This window comes from Sitodiplosis mosellana, unplaced genomic scaffold (genome assembly GCF_009176505.1).
Source record: "Sitodiplosis mosellana isolate CC-2019 unplaced genomic scaffold, AAFC_SMos_1.0 Smas_scaffold_6226, whole genome shotgun sequence".
In the NCBI taxonomy this organism is placed as follows: Eukaryota; Metazoa; Arthropoda; class Insecta; order Diptera; family Cecidomyiidae; genus Sitodiplosis; species Sitodiplosis mosellana.
Window position 1 is genome coordinate 3,319,110 of NW_022601467.1, and position 20,149 is coordinate 3,339,258.

General features: G+C 36.5%; 5 protein-coding genes across 7 annotated transcripts in view; 1 reads left to right on the plus strand and 4 right to left on the minus strand.

Moving 5' to 3' along the window:
• Positions 1–4,524: 4,524 nt before the first annotated feature.
• On the minus strand, positions 4,525–10,342 carry LOC129578606 (negative elongation factor A). 3 transcript variants are annotated; one of them, XM_055467414.1, is made up of 9 exons: positions 9,571–10,342; positions 9,280–9,493; positions 8,348–8,602; positions 7,648–8,227; positions 7,290–7,561; positions 6,328–7,196; positions 6,091–6,253; positions 5,843–5,998; positions 4,525–5,702 (listed from the first exon to the last, which is right to left on the minus strand). In XM_055467414.1, the coding sequence occupies exons 2-9, from the start codon at positions 9,484–9,486 to the stop codon at positions 5,538–5,540; spliced, it is 2,667 nt and encodes an 888-aa protein (XP_055323389.1). In that variant the 5' UTR covers positions 9,487–9,493; positions 9,571–10,342; the 3' UTR covers positions 4,525–5,537. The 3 variants fall into 3 exon arrangements, with proteins under 3 accessions (XP_055323389.1, XP_055323391.1, XP_055323390.1); XM_055467416.1 differs by having other exon boundaries at positions 10,264–10,285; XM_055467415.1 differs by having other exon boundaries at positions 9,575–10,204.
• Positions 10,343–10,373: 31 nt separating this feature from the next.
• LOC129578604 (protein O-GlcNAcase) lies at positions 10,374–15,557 on the plus strand. Its single transcript, XM_055467413.1, has 12 exons — positions 10,374–11,002; positions 11,097–11,206; positions 11,279–11,643; positions 11,723–12,017; positions 12,082–12,279; positions 12,361–12,516; positions 12,583–13,154; positions 13,219–13,301; positions 13,373–13,556; positions 13,649–13,823; positions 13,937–13,990; positions 14,088–15,557. The coding sequence occupies exons 1-12, from the start codon at positions 10,869–10,871 to the stop codon at positions 14,870–14,872; spliced, it is 3,111 nt and encodes a 1,036-aa protein (XP_055323388.1). The 5' UTR covers positions 10,374–10,868; the 3' UTR covers positions 14,873–15,557.
• Positions 15,387–17,003, minus strand: LOC129578607 (uncharacterized). The gene is made up of 5 exons (XM_055467417.1): positions 16,810–17,003; positions 16,461–16,710; positions 16,200–16,383; positions 15,912–16,127; positions 15,387–15,850 (listed from the first exon to the last, which is right to left on the minus strand). Exons 1-5 carry the CDS (start codon positions 16,858–16,860, stop codon positions 15,643–15,645), a joined length of 909 nt encoding a protein of 302 aa, XP_055323392.1. The 5' UTR covers positions 16,861–17,003; the 3' UTR covers positions 15,387–15,642.
• Positions 17,004–17,074: 71 nt separating this feature from the next.
• LOC129578608 (ATP synthase subunit C lysine N-methyltransferase) lies at positions 17,075–18,116 on the minus strand. The gene is made up of 4 exons (XM_055467419.1): positions 17,956–18,116; positions 17,698–17,880; positions 17,436–17,617; positions 17,075–17,317 (listed from the first exon to the last, which is right to left on the minus strand). The coding sequence occupies exons 1-4, from the start codon at positions 18,104–18,106 to the stop codon at positions 17,162–17,164; spliced, it is 672 nt and encodes a 223-aa protein (XP_055323394.1). The 5' UTR covers positions 18,107–18,116; the 3' UTR covers positions 17,075–17,161.
• A 319-nt stretch (positions 18,117–18,435) lies between these two features.
• LOC129579361 (beta-alanyl-bioamine nonribosomal peptide synthetase ebony) overlaps positions 18,436–20,149 on the minus strand; it is a 4,948-nt gene continuing 3,234 nt past the window's right edge. Inside the window, 5 exon segments of the mRNA XM_055469398.1 lie at positions 18,436–18,620; positions 18,623–18,747; positions 18,822–19,094; positions 19,175–19,532; positions 19,699–20,091. Coding sequence (XP_055325373.1) covers positions 18,436–18,620; positions 18,623–18,747; positions 18,822–19,094; positions 19,175–19,532; positions 19,699–20,091 — 1,334 coding nt within the window.

Genomic DNA, 20,149 nt, shown 5'->3' on the forward strand with positions numbered 1-20,149 from the left:
ATTTATAGTTATTTAATTAATATAAACTTAATTTATTAATTATATTAATTAGAAGTGACAATCTTCAGACCTCGTTTTAACCCGAAGGGCTTGCGACGAACAAATATATATGAAATATCTTTAAATATATTCAAATATGCCAAATATTTCAAATATTGAAGCATTATTTGTTTACAAAATGCATCTTGATATTTCGTATGATTGACATATTTGGCTATATTTCAAATATTTCATATATTAGAAAATTGAGAGAAATATTTCATATAGATATAGTCAAAATAATATCGGGTAATACCAAAAAACGTCAAAATGTGGCTTAAATATGCCTTAAATAAATCAAATATTCCAAATATTTGAAATATGACGGAATATGACTGAAATATAGAAATATATGAAAATATTGCCGTATTTCAGGCGGTGCAAGCCCTTCGTTTTAACCAAATGCAAATGTTGTGTGTGTATATTTACTAAGGCGATCAAACACCATAGACGAAAAAAAAAAAGCTGCACAGCGACTAACTAATTGACGACAACGAGTGAGAACTATTCGAACCTTGTAATTAAAAGAAAATGCAGACAAACATTTGAGATTCGGAACCTAGGCGGAAAACACATTCAACTATTCACAATATTCACACATATTCAAATTCACATCAAATTCAGAATATTCACAAAATATTCACAACTTTTTGAAGGAGTATGTTCTCCCTAGATCGGAACTAAGTCGATCAATTTTTTGTGGCCTGCGAAAATTGGCTAAAACTACAGTTATTAAATTATATGTTATTAATAACAATCTTCGGGCCTTGTTTTGATCGAACGATCGAGATGAAGAAAAAATGTACAAACAGTGATCTCACTTCAAATAAGTCCAATTGATCTAACGGTCTGCTGTCGACTGAATAACACGCCCAAGATGAATTCAATCGAAAACCGTTTGCCATTCGAAGCAAATCTCTCGTACCGCTCTTTCAGCACGGACACTGGAACTAAAAACATTTGAAATGGATTTTGGTCATATGAAGCGCTCTACAAGGTAAACTATCGACTGAAAATGAAATTGAAATGGTATCGGGGCAAATTGGAATGAAATCGATCGAAACGAATGTTGTTAGCCAACATTTTCGATGCATTGTTATGTAAAGACATTTGACCGCGCGCGCACTGCACACCGTCTAACCACTCGACGACATCGAGTGAGAACTAATAGAAGCTTGTAATTAAAAGAAAATGCAGAAAAACATTTGAGAGTCCGAACTAAGTCGATCGATTTGCTGTGGCTTGCGAAAATTGGCTAAAATTAAAGTTATTAAATTGTTACCAGATCTCATCTCAGGTTGCAATCAACGGCAACGACACCGTGTAAGAATGACAAAAATTACATTTTATGCAATGTGTGTGCATTAGACTCTTTTCCCTTCTTCACAAAATGTGCACACAAAATCAGGTGGAAATCATGTCATTTGTGAATTGGTAAAATGTATGAAAATCGTATGCGGTCGAATGGAGAGGGAAAAAAGTAAGCGACGGTGAAATTTGGAATCAATTTCAGAAGTCGGAATCAAGCACATCGATTGTGTCGGTAACCTTTGGAATGGCAAGCGTAAGTGGACGCTTTTAGTGTTACAAAAAATGTCAAAGCCCCATAAAAACAACACCGAAATTAGTGCGCACCAATTAATGCGTGCTAAAAAAGATTCGTCTAATATCAAATCGGACGATCAATTCCAAATTTAGAAAGAAAGAAAAAATAACATAACAAATCATACCGTCAATCCGCGCATTGTGCAAGAATATAACTCACTGAAAATATTCATTGGTGAAGAGAATGAGAGAAAAAAAGACTGGACAAACAATATAAAGATCAGTGTGTATGTGTGTCATATTTTTGCCCGATAATATTATTTAATCGTTTTTTTGTCTTTTTCATCGCTAAGAGTATCTTATTTTTCGTCATACGGAGAGCAACGGTTCGACTATGCGACCATTTGGCATATATTCCGCATCCATCGCAGCACATACATACACACACTATAGTTTACTATGTCATAATCACATAAATCAATGCAATCATTGGTAGGCGACGCAAACACTGCGCTAATCACACGACTTTCTGCATGCGCCAGCCACAGCACACCGAAATACAAGAAACAAAGGAATAGAAAATATTTTATTATGTCAACGACGATTAATACCATTTTTTCTCGGCAATTTCAACATTCCACACTATTGGAAATTTAAAGTCATCACAGCGATCGAAGTGAATTTGCATTCATTCAATTTCGAGAATTTAGATTCATGAAAGTAAGAAGAGTAAACCAGGAGAAATTTTCCCTTTGGAATTTTGTTCAATTTTTGTTTTTCAGGTCTATCACATGCAAATAAATTATCGCACAGCATCGCTAATGGAATGGAATATGAATTCACTACCCGTGCTTGTCGTGGTTCGTTTAGTTTCTTTTCGTTGTTTTTGTTGTTATTTCTCTTTCGTTTAGGTATCATTATGTGGGTCGTCTGCTTTGTCAGCGATTCATTTTACACATGCAACCGTTGTACGCATTGATTATTTTATGGTTTTCATATTTCACGATTAGAGACCTTCAGTCGAGCAATGTTCCTTATTTGTATATAGGCCTTTTTTTCAAACACCTAATGAATTCATCTGAATCATGACCGCTTCATTTGAAGCACAACACATCTACTCCAAATATAGAGTTGAAGTGGAAATTATCATGGTCTGGTTGTTTTGTCTCTCTTGAGATCGGAACGATGCATAGACAACGTGAGCAGATATTTGAGTTGAATAATACCGCAAAAGACACTCTCTTGAATAGTTTGTGATTTCAACATAAAAATATTTTTCGTATATCTCATTTGAAAATTATGTAGAACTGCAACATTACTACTAGTATTATACATATCACAAAATGCAGATCATTCTTAGACTCAGTCATTATTTCGATAATTTGAAATGGAAAATTTTAATTTATCAGCATAATTAGTCTTCTCGAATCTACATTCAAATGATGAAGAACTTTTGCTTGCTACTCGACCAGTTTTTGCTACTTACTAGGAAAAATCTGAAAATTGAAAAAGATGTCTCATGCTGTCCAAAAAATCTTGTGAAGCCATTTTTGGGTAGGACTATGATTAAGCATTTATGGTTTACTTCCTAAACCAGGTCAATTTTATATGAGCTGGAAAACGAAACGAACCAAAAATATTCGGAAGAGATAAAAAAAAAACGATCAACAATTTTGATTCAATAAATTGCGTCACAAAGTCTTCCGTAATAATTCATATGGTTCATGATATATATATATATATATATATATATTCATGATACTCAAAATTATAATGAAGTGTTGATGTTTTGAATTTCTATCGACGCCGTGTTGTTTTTAATTTTGACCCCACACTAATCTATGACTCAAATCGCTTCATCAAAATCAATGAACATTTAATAAATTGGGTGATTTTTGCAAGTTTCACAAAGCTTAACGACGGCAAGAAACAGGTTTGAAGTTTGCGAAAAAGAAAATTGGCAAAAAAATGCTTTTTTCAGCGACTCCTATCGGCCAATCTTCAATCGAAGATGGAAACTGTCAATAAATTGCGTTGAAAAAATGTTTAAAATTACAAACTCACCGTTTATTCATGAATCATCAAATCGAATTTATTTATAAGAAGATCACCAAATCGAAAGAGATCTTCCTTTTTTTCATATACAAAAAATCCATCGAAAAAAATGCAAAGCATGTTGTCTTTGTACCGTATCGATTAGTTTATTATTTTTATCACATATAAATGTAAATGTTAAACTCATCTAATCGCATCTTCACTTTATTTTTGTTATCTTTTGTAACATAAGTGGTTGTTTGCTAGTAATTTTTATTTCTCTTGCATATTTGTACAACATTTTCACTAGACATTGTTTATTTCTGCATTGTATGTATTGACTGCGCTTTTATTTGCTTTCGTTCTGGGGCGTTGAATTTGTTTTTCTTTTTCTTCTATCTAAAAGTAACTGATGAAATTTGATATTATCATAAGCACGTGTCAAAAATGATTGGCCTGTTCATATCATAATATGGAACAAAATTATTTACATAGATTGGAAAGACCGAATTTAAATAGACCTTAAACTGTATGTAATTGAATACGCTTGTTAATGTGTGTGTGTTCTGCTACGAAAACAAATAACTTTGCATTAAATTTTGAACAGTGGTTTTTTTTTGGATAGAGTTAACATTGTGATGGCCAAGACAAAGATGTGATTGGAGCACAGAAGGGGCAGAAAAGTTAGATGAAGGAGATGACTAAAGTTACCTTAACCATTGTTTTTTGTGTGTCAATATGAAAATGCTTAACGGTGACGAAGACATGTCTTCAATATTCTTTCTTATTATCAGTTTTTTTTTTGTTCTGGTTATTGAGTGAAAGATGCAGCTGGATTTTTTTTTTAAAAAAAAATTTCTCGTCTCTTTACGATTTTTGCACTAAAAATAAAATATACATTCGTCATAGGGTTACGTTTTATGTATTTCTTTATGTTCATAATTACATTGTGTGTGTGTTTTGTATTTGTTTACTTAACTTTTGTTGTTGATTTTTTTTTGTTTATTCAGTTATATTGTATATAACCGTATTTTCTGGCTTTTTTTTATCTTTGTCATTTTTTATCGATTGTTTGTTTATTTCAATTTCCGTTTCTTTTATGTCTCTCTGACTTTGTGAAAAATGAGAAATGAATGAGGAGAGGAAAATATTATGATCATATCTCATTTGATATACTAGTATGCTTTTTTTTAATCAACTTGAAAATCTTATGCAAGAATATCCAATCAACAATGGTCTCAAATTAACACACAAGACACTTAAAATAAGCGCTGATTTCTTTTTTCCTTGAATCTATCCACTTTAAACTAGTTTTTGTTGCTTACTTAATGAACCTAAGATGTATGAAAGTGTGTGTGTGTGTTTTTTCTTCTTCTCTATCGCGAACTTATCAAATAATTTACATGTTACTTCTTCACAAACATTGGTTCACTACAACAAATTCATAATTCTTCGATGATCCAACCATTACTATTACTCCACATCCATATTCAATTGGATTTGTCGAACGTTGATTTAACATTTTGTTTGCAACATAAATTTGTGTCACTATTTTAAGAATTCTCTTCATTTTGCTCGTATAAATTGCATCCGGTGAATGCATGATTTTTAATTGTACGGAATCTTGTAAATATTCAATTTGTTATTTTTTTTTGCTGGTTGTGCAAATGGTATCGTTGCATTGACGTTCCACAAACGGCTCTAGCCGTTATTTTGTTTGTTACAGTTTTTATCATCAATTGAATTCATGTATTCCAACTGGGCTATTTTGCAGCGCACGATTTCTCGATCAACGATTCACAGCATGATGTTTAACGATTGAACGCTTTTCGGGTTCGTTTTTGATGAATAAAACGCTTCTAAATGTTCTCTGGTTGCTACAAATTCCGCTGGTTTTAGCTGTGGATGTTTATCGAAGTCTAAATAACCACCGAATTCTGTGACGTTATCTTCTTTGTGTCGTTTTGCTGATCGATGCGTCGCAGGTGCTGCAGTTTCTTCCATTCGCCGGTGTTGTAGTCCAGCTTAATTAACGATTCGACAAGCATTGGAACAATTGTTCCATCTTCTTGTTTGACACGTTCCTGCAAAGTGAAGAAAAAAAAAATGTTCTTTTTTCATATATTTCCGCGAACTTTTAATATGAAACTTAAAAGATCTGTCTTTTTCGAGCCTAGTCTTGTTTTTTTACAGTTTAAAACAAACCATTTGGGCTACCACTTACCTCTGTTTCACCTAATTTGATAACGATATAATTTTCAGGGCTTGGCATTGGATTTTCACGACAACCGCCCATAAAACCGAGAATCAGCGCCTTATCTCGACGAGTGACTCGGTTTGCCTGACTGAAGATCTCATTTAATTTGGCCACATGCTCATTCTATTCGAGGAGAACAACAGGAATTTTTTTGAATCCAAACCAATTACACGGAAATATTGCATAACATATTTTGATTTGTAAATTTTTTTTACCGATAACGTTAACCCTTTTCTCTGTTGTGGCTGTGCTTGAGACTGTTGCACAGTAACTTGTTGCATTTGAACTGGTTGACTTTGTTGATTTTGTTGCTGTTGAATCTGTACGATCTGTGGATTTTGTTGAATGGTTTGCACAAGCTGAGGCTGTTGACCCGGTCTACGGAAGTTGCAGATGCAATGTGATATTAGACAATTTTCATTATCGATCAATAATTTTAAAAGAAATCTCACCTCTGAATAAGCGTTAATCCTTGTGGTAACAGTACAGATTGATTTTGACCAGGGTTGGTGAGCACAAGTCGTGTCTGTGGCTGTTGTTGGTTCTGAGGTTGCTGTGAATTCGTAATGATTTGTGTGTATGATGTTGGTACAAGGGCGGGTATTTGTTGCTGTGGCTGCTGTGTGCCAGTGATTTGGATTTGTTGGAATTGCGGCTGTTGATTGGTCGTCGATGTTTTGATAATATTTGTGCCGGGGCTTTGGGTCAGCACAATATTGTTCGTATTGCCGGTGAGATTTTGTAAACCCGATACACTGCTAATGGGTACTTGCTGCAAAATGGTATTGCCATCGGCGCCAACCGATCGCAAAATGATGGTCTTTTGCTGCGATGTATTTGCATTTGCCAGAATAATGGTTTTGCCTTTGACATTCGGCGATTGCACAACGACCGGTGAATATTTCGGTTGCTGCTGTTGCGTCGTCTGAAACGTTTGTCCAAGTGGCTTGGCATCGGTTTGATTTGTTGTAATGTACGATATAGTCGATGGTGCGCTGCTGGTATTTGTTTGTATTGTCGACTGTCGATTCGCCACACTCTGTTGTATGTTCAAAAATGTTGGCTGTTGCGTTGGAATCAATGGTGGTATATTTTGAATGGTTGGCCGATTCGATGGCACCACCTGAATGGTGGGCGCCGTTTTGATTTGCACAATTTTCGTCGCTCCGATTTGCTGGGGGACCTGCAACGATTCGGACTGCTGATGTTGTTGCTGCTGTTGTGGATTTGATAAAGCTGCTAACGAAGGCATATTCGTCGGTGAGGAAATGGTGACCAGAGCGGGTGGTGTCGTTTTTGTTGATTGGATTGGTGTATATTTCTACAGGAAAGAGATAAATGAAAAACGAAACATGAAACACATGAAAATGCCATTTTCCGCATTAATTGCCGCAAAACAGGTGGGCTATCTTACCTGAGCTTGTGCTTGTGTTGTGGCTGGTTTGATTGTTGTCGATGATATCAATCGTGGACCATCCGATTTTATTGTATTCACGGAGGAAGCATTCGATACGGTTACCAACAGTGGTGTCGACGAAGCGCCAATTGATGACGATACAACATTACCGTCATTTTTAATTGAAAACACTAGATGATTATTATTCGATGTCACTGTATTCTGTTGACTATTACTAACAGCTTGCGCTTGGCTTTGTATAATGGTTGATGTGGAACTGGCAACAGGTACTGCAATGGAATCAATTGAAATATTTAAAAAAGGAATGCTTGAGCATGAGCGATTGGAAAGTCCCCGAAATGCGAACCCTGCTTACCTGTTTCTGTTTTGACAAAATCGTTTGTTGTGTTCGGGGGAATTTCTTTGACAATTGTTGGTGCTGGAGTGGCCGGTTGCGTGTATACCGATGTTGCAGTCAAGCCAACGGCATAGTCAGGCGTTGTGGTGACGGGTGTTTCCGGTTCTGATTTCACTGGCGGACTAGATTGAGCTTCAAGTGCTCGTTTCTGTTGTTCTTCCAGTTCTTGTTGTCGTTTACGTTTCTTGGCCGCTGCATAGCCCAACGGTTGTTCGGTGATATCCAAAATTTTGATGCCACCATCTTTTCGGCCGGCCTGCTGACGCGGCATATTCGGTCGGCTGCTTGGTCCCTGCGTTGATGTCGGCGATCGAAAGCCGCTGGTGGGAATTCGAGGTGTTGGAATGCCTCGCAACGGTGTTGTGTCAGTCATTTTACGAGGCATACCACGCGTTCGTAGCGGTATAATTGGTGCCGATGATTTTTTGAGACTAGACTGTGCATCGGAAGACTTTTGCAATAGTTCGGCTCGTAAGGCAGCACTTTTTGGCTTTCGTTTCAATGTGAAATGCTTTGTCACTGGTGGTTGTTGGCCGACCTGCGAATTCGAGAGAAAAAAACAATGACAAACGAAAACACATCATTACACAATGCACAATGCACAATTGATCAAACAGGCCGCAGCATTGACGGAAATCGAAAATGCTTATTTACTCACCACAGATGTCAATGCCATTTTATTTAAATATTGACACTCCAACGGCAACATTCCCAAATCACTGTGCTTGTTCACATATTTTCGCAGCTCGTTGACCATATCGGTGAAGATAGGTCGAGTTTCCTCGTAGTCCGAAATTTCCGTGTTCAACGATCCAGTGGCTGGAAACGTTTTTATCGTCTCTGCTATCATTGACACCCATAATTCTGAATCTAATGCAGCTACTTCGATAACTTCATCTAGCTCGGTTTTCCACTGAAATCATATAAATTGACATTTGAACCAAGATTAAAATATGGATTCATGGCATCGCAAATGAATTCGTTCATTTATCATGTCGATTTCTTGCGAAATTGATTTCTTGTAAATTTCTATTTTGTCCACAAATTTCCACATTAACAGTAGCTACATCACAATCGACCATTCGGTTTGGTCAAACCAATGAGATAACAAATAATTGCCCTCGAAACAAACATTACGGGCCACTTGAAGTAAAATTACAACAACAATAATAAACAAAAGAAGCGCCATAAAAGTGACAGCTACGACTCGAATGGTATGTGTACAATAGAAGTGCGACACCACACAGTGCTTGGGGAATATCGATGGTCGTCGTAATATTTATGCGACCAAAAACAATGCAATTAAAATGTGCTGCTATTGTTGTTGCTGTTATTGCTGTTGCTGTGCTGCTCGAAACGAAACGCATTATTTATGAGAATCGACAATGAAATTGAATTTCGAATATTCAGAAGAAGAAGAACCAACGAGGAAAAAAACTTTAATTCGTACATAATAACATTTTGCACACACATTCAATTGGAAATTCTATAGATTTTGTTTTTTTCTGTTTCATTCACTCGCGTTGCACACACGTCGCGCGCGTATATACACATATAGTAATCTTTTTCAATATGGACGATTTTTTTTACCTCTTCGACAAGACGACGCGGGATATGAAAAAAGCTAAGCAATAGTTTTAATTTCACTTGTGTTTGCAAATCCGCAAAGCAGTCTTTGATGTTCCTTAAAACCTCTTTGTTTAGCTGAGAACAAATCGAACCGCTAGTCCATTCGCTAGATGTACCGAGTTTATTATGTAGCCACAAAGATGTGTCGCTATCCCGATTCGCTGCCATTTTTCAACTAAAATTTCAATTTCAAGATTCAGTCAACTTTTCTTCAAAACAGACACACAATCGTCAAATATATATTTTACTCACTTACACACTGTCGTACACTACACATGTACACACGCACACACACGTATGCGCTCCAAAACAGATTAACGCATCATCGTTTGGCGTGTACCGGAGCCAACTTCACATCAATTGCATTTGTGAAGTGTTCGCCGTATAACCGACCAGCACATCAACCCAGAAGAAACAGCACAAATCGAACAACTTTTACGTGGTTCTTTATTACTTTGATCCACTTTTGTCAATTTAATTTCACACTTTTCGACAAACATGGGTGAAAATGAGAAAAATTCACTTTTCCAAATAAATTTTAGTCCATATCGAATCGAATGGATGTTTGTTCGATTTGACAATTAGATGGCGCTCCTATGAATTTCTTATCTATTCAATCAGAAGCTACATTAGCGAATAATAAATGAAACACACTGCAAAACAAAGAACCGTAATAATTTCATTAAATGGAAATGTAAGACAAAACTGCGAATCCACACGTATCGGGTTGTGAATCAGACTCGATGATTCAATTCATTGATTCATCTTTGAATCAATATTCATGTCATGCTTTTGTGCGTTTCGTTTCTCTTTTTTTTCGAATAATTTAATTGCGTCGATTGTGGCGAACGGAAAATTTTGCTGATTCTATTGACAAATTGATACTATCGAGTGTGGCGAGTGTGAGCGAGGCTAAGAATGAAAGAAACAAGCGTCTAAACATACGATTACGCGTATTTTGTTTTTGTATTCAAGCTTACTATTTGACAACAAAATCTCATCTCAAGCATGCACACACATACTCACACAGGCCATTACACACACTCATGTATCTCGCTCACTCTCCTCCATTGAAACGATATGCCATGTATTTGCTTCAATACAAGTTTTGTTATGGTACATTGTGGTAGTCGGCGCCGTATATATTGATACACATTGCTTTTCAACCGAACAAAAAAAAAACTAAAGCAGGCATCTCTCTCTCTCCGTCTCACGTCAAACTAATTTCAAATCTAAAATTCCATTTGCACCATAATTCATTCGGTGTTTTGGATTTTATTTTAATGAAAATTCGGACAGATATTCGGTTTGATCGAATTGGTCGATGAAACATTTCTCCATTGTCGAGTGATTGTGTGTGACATTTCGTTCATTGTCCGTAGCGCCGCAGTGAATTTTTGTGGAAATTTCTTGTGTGTTTTATTCAAGAGTGTGCGAATCGTTCAATCTGCATAGAGGAAATTATTTCTTTTGTGATACATTTAGCAAAGTACTACATTAAGCCAAACAGGAGTTTGTTTTGTTAGCTCTTGCTGCTAATCCAAATCGATATGACATCGGATGTTGCACAAGATTTCGATCAGGATAATTCGACAAAGCTAAAAAACGACTTTATTTGTGGTGTTATTGAGGGATTCTACGGTAGACCATGGACAACAGAACAACGCAAAGATTTGTTTCGGAAGTAAGTGGGTTTTTTTACTTGGACTCAAAAATTGTGTTTGTGCCCTGAAATGACTAGATCAACTAATGAACATATGACTCGAACAATGATTAAGGTTGAAACGATGGGGAATGGATTCATACGTTTATGCACCAAAAGATGACTACAAACATCGTGCGTATTGGAGAGAAATGTATACCGTTGAAGAAGCCGACCATTTGACGGGTAATTTGGTTTTTTTTTTTATTTCATTGCATACTAGCTGTTGAAAGTAATACCATCCATTCGTTGAAACAGGTTTGATAACCGCAGCTAAAGAGCATGGAATCGTTTTCTATTATGCACTTTCACCGGGATTAGACATGACATACAGTAATCCGAAAGAGGTATCCACGCTCAAACGAAAATTGGATCAAGTGTCACAGTTTGGTTGCGACGCATTCGCTTTGCTCTTCGACGATATCGAACCGGAAATGAGCAAAGCCGATAAAGAAGTATTTCAATCGTTTGGACAGGCTCAGGTGTCGGTCACAAATGAAGTGTACAATCATTTGAATTGCTCACGCTTTTTATTCTGTCCAACGCAATACTGTAGCACACGAGCACAGCCATCGGTAACCAATTCCGAATACTTGAACACAATCGGCAGCAAATTGGTGCAGGTAAATTTTATGATGACAATGACAATGACAAAGAAATTGGGCCAATTGAATTTAATGGGATTTTATGGGTCATTTACAGGAGATTGATATACTGTGGACGGGACCGAAGGTTATTTCAAAAGATTTAACCGTCGAATCGATTCAAGAAGTGACTGAAGTGATGCGTCGCCCACCAGTCATTTGGGATAATTTGCATGCCAACGATTACGATCAGAAACGTGTATTTCTCGGCCCATACGCTGGCCGATCACCCGAACTAATTCCAATGCTACGCGGCGTACTCACGAATCCAAACTGTGAATTTCATGCCAATCAAATCGCCATCCACACACTGGCACACTGGTCGAAATGTAGTTCGGACACCAGGGTCAATAGTAAGACAATCGATTGATTGATTCATATTGGAAAAACATTTTAATGTGAAACTTCTTTGCACAGACTCAATTTCGGCGGATATCAAACTGGAAACTGAAAATGAGGAAGGTATTTGCAGTGAAGATGCACCAACGTGTCTGTCAGATGATGTGTACCATCCGAGAGTTGCGCTGAAAAATGCAATAAACGAATGGCTTCCCGAATTCTATGTCATCAAGGATGCATTTGGACCAATAACAAAACCACATCCGATCCAAACAAGTGAGTTGAAAATGGTCGAAGATGTTTTGTAAAAATGGTCGAAGATGTTGAAATAAATTGGGATTTTCCTTTATAAATTAGTGGTGATACCTGTGATTCCGATTTTACCGTCAATTAATACATGCATGAGTTTAACGACAACAACAAACACCGTCTCCAATACAAGCGCCATTAAAGTGCCTGAGGTGAATACGACTCAATTGCAAGCGCTGGCCGAAGTCTGTAGCACGGTGACAGGTAATTTTCTCAGGAAACGAAACCATTTGATCGTAGTCATTGATTGTACTTGTCCTATATTTATAGGGGCTGAAACGTTGTCAGTGCCAAATGTAGTGATGAATTCATTGGTATCAGCCACAAAAGTGATAACCAACGATGTAATACCGAATCCAATTGTTGCAACGCTCAATCCAATTTCATTGCCGTCGATTCCATTGCCCGTCGGCAGCATCGGTGTTCCAATTATGAACTTGAAAAACGTAAACGAGAATAAATCCAATGTCAAACCGGACAATGATATCGAGGCCGAAGCATTCGAAACGGAGGATGAAAAATTTTCGGATACGAAAAAATCGGATGAATCGATGCCAGTTGAAGACGATACAATCATTGAAATGGCACATAAAATCGAAGAAAACATCAGTGAGACCGATGTTGAAGTGTCCGAAGTGCCCGAACCCATTGAAATTGCATCGGTGATTGTTAATTCGGATGTTTCATTTGAGCAACCGATTCTCGATAAAAGTGATGACCTCAACACAACCGGTGATCATTTAAACTCCACCGAACCAATGGAATGTGCTAGCGTCAATTCAATGGCATCGCCAAAACATACGATGGTGATCAATGATGTGATTATGGCAGAAAGCATTTCGGTTAGTTTCAGAAAAGAAATTTTATTTTTACAAACATTTCAACGGTTTTATTTGACTATTTCAGACCTCGTCCACGGGCAGCATGCAAGTCGAAAGCTCAGACACATCGCTCACTTCAAACACGGATATGCATGACATCGTGGACAAGTAAGATTGATTCAGAGTTGGCAAATTGGTTTGAATGCTTCTATAAACTTATTTGATTTTTTCTATTGAAGATCTTATGACAAAGACATAACTGTGGATGATTTGTTCTTGCTCTGTGACCTATTCTATTTGCCCTTCGAACACGGCTCACGCTCACTGCAAATCATTAACGAATTCTATTGGTTGAAAACAAATGCAAGCGTTCTCGTTAGCTCATACAAAAAAGGTCAAGATATTTCAAGTGCAAAACCCGAGGTAAATTCATATGAAACTCCAATTATCGAAGAAAAAAAAAACAATAATATGATTTTAACAATGAATTTGTCTGTATGATTTTGATGGAATAGGTCCAAGAGTGGTTTCAACGAGCCGATAAATTCTATAATTTGTGTCAATCGGTGATGGGATTGGCAAAGAAGATTGCATCATGCGCCAACAAAGAGCTATGCTATGATTTGTATTCTTATGTATGGGATATGGCTGGTGTAATCACGCTATTGTGTGCATTTATCAAATGGCTTGGTAAGTTTGATTTGTGGGAACAAAAGAAATAACGCACCAAAAATGAATTTTATTCATCAAGTGACGTAATCAAAATAAACTCAACTTTTTTCACATCAATTTTCATTTTTCAGCATTAGGATATTTCCCAGCCAATATTAATTCGTACACCCAGGGCAATTATACATGTAAGTGATTTTGATTTTTTTATAAACCTATTTTTTGTCCAATTTTGTGGATATTTATAATAAAAATAACCAATTTTCGCCTTCTTCTTTGTGTTAGGGTTCAGCAAGGGATGGCGAGAGACATTTTCTTCGGGAGATCAAGAGCCGTGGGTGTTTCGTGGTGGTTTAACGGCTGATTTACAAAGACTCATACCCATCGATTCGGGCAATGATTTATTCATTTACAAATTGCCCGATTCGCCCACCACAAATTTCTTCACCATTCGACCGTATTCGCACATGGATGAAGTTCAAATCTATGACATTTGTCATAAGACTTGCCGTGATGGATCAGATTGTACCGAGCTATTTTCTGAAAATCTTCAATCAATACCGGCTGATCGTCTGATCGGTCCATTTGTCACTATAAACCCGGAACTCTGTTTGGTTTTGCAAAATTCGGAGAATCATTTGGCTGGATATGCATGTGCCGCACTAAATGCAAAACAATTTTATCAAAACCAAGAAATGTGTTGGTTTCCCGAAATGCGACTCAAGTATCCATCAGCATTGTTAGATTTGCCGGATTTAACGCCAGCCGCCAAGGATTCAATCAATCATTTTCACAATTTCAAATATGATTATCCACAAGAAGTGCTCAATACACATCCATCCATAATGGTATGTTCGGTATTGAAAGAACAATGCAATGCTGACTCATCACTGCCAAAGCGATTGGTCACTGTTCTATTGGCTGCTCTACGCTCAAACGGATCGTTTGGTGTGCACGTTTGCATCAATACAACCGATCGTTTTATGCATCAATTCTATTCGAAGCTCGGATTTACCGAAATTTTCGAAGACTCGACCAACGGTCGCGTGTATTTGGGCCGAAATTTCTGAAACACAAATCATCATTCAAATTACACTTTTTTTCTTAGATTTAGCGAAACAATATTCATTTCTCCTTTGTTTCGTCTGAGTTCATAAAAAAGCGAATTAAAGTTGGATGGTTTTTTTTTAACTTACTTTGAATCCAAAAAAAAAAACAGAAATGATCAGATATAACGAGATGATATTATTATCTAAACTAATTCCGTTCGTAAAACAAAGCATAAAAAAGGTGCCCATGACTTGTAAGCAGTGTTTCAAATGACTCATGGCCAACTGAGATGTCAATCAATGTCAACACATATCTATTCAATATTTAAACATTTCTCTTCAATTTTTCTGTTTGGCTTGTTGTATTGGATCAAGATCGAGCGATCGATCAATTGAGACATGAAGATAAATGATGGAACATTTGCAGGTAAAAAATATAATAATTTGATGGCGGGAAAAATGCATGTTATTTTTTTGCGGATAGCATACACACATAAGAAAAAATATATCAATAAATTTATGTGAATTTAATGTATTCAAGCAATCCCAAATGAAAAAGAAACAAAGAAAAGCACACAGCACAGACTAATCCATTTAATATTATTTTTCTCCTCAATTTTTAATTTCAAACATTATTTATGTAAATTTCATCAACAAAACATGAAATTAATTTAAAAAAAAAAATGAACGACAGTAAAGGAGCTAACGTGATTGTGTTTTCTTAAACATTAGTTTCTAACATGCTAGAACTTTTTATCAACTGGATGCATATTTCGTGCATATTATTAGGATTATCGGCACAATTCGCAGAGTTCAAGTGGAATGGTGTCGGTTTGGTTGATTGGATTAATGCCAACAGGTGATGCCAAAAAGACGGTGTGAAATATATCTGCTTGAGTTGGATAGAACGTGTATTTCACGATACGAAGATGATCTGAATCAGTAGCGCGACTGTCTGTTGTCAATTTTATGCTGATGATATTGTCTTCACGGAATTGTCTAGAAGAAACGAAAAATTATTATTCGATCATGTTTAAAATTGCAACCATTTTGTGCATACTTTTCCGTGTCTTCTGCCAGTTTATTGACCAGAATTATGTCTGCTTCGGCTTGATCAGTGCAAAATTGGTCCAGACATTGTTGCCATTTGAATATTTCAGTCGAATATTCTGGGTCAAGGTATATTTTCACTTCATTTTTTACCAGCTCAAATATCAAGTCTTCATAACCAAAATTATCAATCAACATATGGAATTTTTTATGATCACTATCTGAACTAGAAGAAGAAAATCAATCATTTATTATGAAAACAATCATTATCTTTTGAATATTTGGCAACGCAACGTACAGTAATTCTTGAATTTCGCGGCAGGCTTTCCGTTTCAAATTGAACTCAGTAATGTTGTACGCCGTTATGTCAACGTATAACTCATCTATCCTATTCTCCCGCATTAGGCATGGTAGTAAATTGTGCTGCACAATATCACCAGAAGAAGTAAAACGGCCAGCGTATAATGTAAAATTCTTCTTATCTGTGTTGTGAAATAAGCAAAAATTCCAATTAAATGAATCCATAAAGCAATTGATTGAAAAACGATTGATTCATTACGTTCGAATAAAAATATAACGTTCAGTGTTTTGCTACCCCATTGAAAGGCTCTGACACAAACTGTTTCACCATTGGATAGTTCAATATTGTATGGTTCACCGTTGTCATTAATCACTTCGATGCTTTCGCGAATGTTCTCAGTGCAACGCATCGATGCTTTGAGCAAAGCCGTTGTGTAAATTCGACGTGTATCCCGTGGTTTTACCGATCGCAAATTAAATGGACGAGAGAAAACGTAGATAGACGGTTTCTGCAACAAATAAAATTGGATAAATGTCATTGAGTGGATTGAGTAAAATGTGAATAAGCGTGAGTCGCGCGAAAATTTATGTATAAGATGAACCCTTACTTTTAACAGATTTATTGGTCTTTCATCTACGAAAAAGTGTCCTCCGAACATGTTTACTCGACGAAAGTGCGCAACAAACTGTCAAGGGCGCATTCAAAACAATAACAATGGATGACACACCATAGTGGTCTCTGTCTTCTTCTTCTTCTTCTTCTTCTTTCTCAGCAATTGTCAATTTTCGTGAAGCGGTAAAGAACATTGGCAACTGAACCAAAGATAAAACTGGTTTGATTCTAATGAAATAAAACAGACGACAACGATTGAAAACAGTGTTTTTACATTTTATTTGAAACAATTTACGAAAATAACAATAGCTACGATGAGTTATGTCAAAAATTAACAGTTTTCTATTTCAACTAGAGCCGGTTTTGAAATCATACAACCAAACGGTATCGATTCCTTCACCAACAATTCGAGTCGGTTTGACATTTGGCAATGGGAATCGGCAGGCTATTACATGTGACTCTTTACTTGCTTCGCTAAGCAATTTTTTCTCCAACTCTGTCATCTGAAAAGAATGAATGTGTAACAAATTAACAACCAATTTCTATATTCATTACAAAAATGAAGCAAACAACTAAACACATCGAAATTAACTGAAAATTCAACATCGTTTCGATGCTAACCATTTGTTCAACGCCAAAAATGACGATATATCTGTAGGGTGAGACATCAAATTTCCATAGATCCTTCTGATAGAATGAGGTTTTCTTGAAAACACCATGGTAAAGTGCTGATAAACGTGAATATTGAACGAGCCAAGTGTTCAGCTCTACGCCATCTGCTTTCAGACCATTTTTGGCAGCCGCTAAAAATATATTGAAAATATTTCTCATCACTATTCCAAACGGTTTCTTTGAATGTATTCTTTGAAATAAATTGATTTACCAATGACAATGCGGCCATCTCCGGAGCCAATATCGAGCAGTCTTTCATTTGTGTTTGTTTTGAGAAGTTTGACAATGTTATTGATTTGATTATTTGTTGCTGGAACATAGGGCAGGCAATATTTTCGAAATGCTGGAGCTACAAACGGTGCACATATCAAACTCAGGCCAATCGCAGCACCTCCTGTTTATTAAAATAAAAACGAAAATAGACTGATGTAGTGAAATGACACATAATTTAAATAAGTTGCTCACTTACCCGACAAGCCAATCAGAATTTTTCCACCAGTGGATAGTGTCCGTTTTGGTTTGTTTACATCTTTCAATGCAAAACTTTTCTCCAATTCACTTTCTATTGATGACATTTTTGAGGTTAGATTCACACTGTTTTGAGCCGAACTGTCAAACATGAAGACTTCTTTTCAAATTCGAACAAAAAATAGCACATTCGAAATTTTGAATCGTAACGTTCGTTTTTATTTCGATAAATGTTTTTTTAAAAAATGTGTCATAAGTAAATTTAAAGATGTTTCTTTTAGGTCTATTGCAATGTTCTGACCATCATTAGACAAATAAAGACAATTTTTGTTCGGAATTTCAGAATTTCGGAAATAATGGTTTTGGAATGCAATCCTTTACCATGATTGAGTTTATTATTTAATGCTGCGTGTTTCCAGAATAATTATTATAACCGGTAAAGTTATTCTTTTCTATTATTCATAAACAAATAAAAAAAAAGTTATAATTTTTTCCACTGAACTATCGTTTTACTATCATCTGATGCATTACCAAATGGTTTTCTACCATCGATCATGAATTTATTGATTTGAATATCGGACATGGTTTCATAGCCGAAAACATCGCGAGCCAGTTGCTGTGTCAAGGCGTTTGTGTTGGTGGTCGAAATGCCACAACAAGCTTTTCTTCGGTCACACGAATCACCTCCGAATCCATGAAGGTCATTGCCGCCACATTGTCTTGTGCATTTAAACTTTCATGCGTTCCCATCAAAACTGACGTCATTATCGGCTTATCTCTCGGCAGACGATCTCTGAAAAAATGTATGCGTTGAATCCGATTAATACCGCGTTCAAGAGGAATATTTCTTCTATATCAAATGCTAACTTGACTGGCGTTTCGATCGTTTCCAAAAATTCCAATATGACACCATATGGACCATCGCGATTGCAGGGCGGTTTATTGGTGTTTTCGTTTTTGTCTAAGTTCAAGGAAACACCGACAACACGGTTGGATTTATCGGTGATCAAAAAACTGAATCCTGTTTGCACCTGCGTATCCCGTGCTTCATTTATCAGTGCCACATAGTGCTTTTCGGTAAGCTCTGGCTTGAAATGCTGTTCTAATTCACCTTTTTCCAAAAAGCCATTGGCGATTATGCTGAATGTTTAATAGAAAATGAAAAATATTCAACACAAAGGAAATTATAATTGTGGCCATGACACAATTCAAACTAATACCGAATAGTTTCTTTTCTGTGCTCCTCTGATAGTGGGTGGGCTGCAAAATCTGTTTCAATGGGTACTGGATTGTTACCACGAATTTTATTGATTTCGTTTGTGTGATCCAATGCTTCTCTCAGGTTCTTTGCTGATATGAAATTGGTGATTTCAATGGAATAGCCACGATCACGAAGCTTGGCGACGGTATAGATCGAATTCAACGAATTTCCACCCAGTTCATAAAAGTTACTCTGCAGCGAAATGATTGTACGAGCTGATCGGCCATGACTTAACCGATAGTTTGGAAAAAAAATTCTTGCCTTTTCCATCTCATTCGTTGCAACTCCAGTGTAATCATAGTATAACGAAAACCCAACTAAAAATCAAGAATTAGTGTTGACTGTATATAACAATATTTATTGCTATTTTCTTCTTATTCTGATACAAAAAATGAAGAGAAAAATCATCTAAAATCAAACAAATTTATTTTCATTGAAAATCTTCAAATCATTCACATTTCATCAAAAGTGGCTAAGCCTTACTGTAGTTGTTGGTGTTTTCGTAGTGTTTTAGTAATGTTTGACGATCAACTTTGCCATTGACCAACAACGGCATTTGATCAATGATAATGATCTGAGGCGTCATATATTCGGGGAGTTTGTTGCGAAGCGTTTTTTCGATATGCCATTCGTCCAAATGTGACGAGCGATCAACGGATGCAAAGGCCAAAATGGCTTGGTCCATTTGACCAGCATGATAGCATAGAACAATGCCTTTCTTTAAGCCATCAATTTCGTTGAGATTTTTTTCAATCTCGCTCAAGTCGACGCGGTGTCCTCTGATTTTAATCTGTGAATCAGTACGGCCCTCATAATGAATAACTCCACCCTTTTGTACCGATGCATAGTCTCCAGTTCGGTACAAGCGACTGTATTCTGTCGATTGAAAAACATATAAGTTTCATAGATCAATGAAATTTTGGTTCTCTTACGC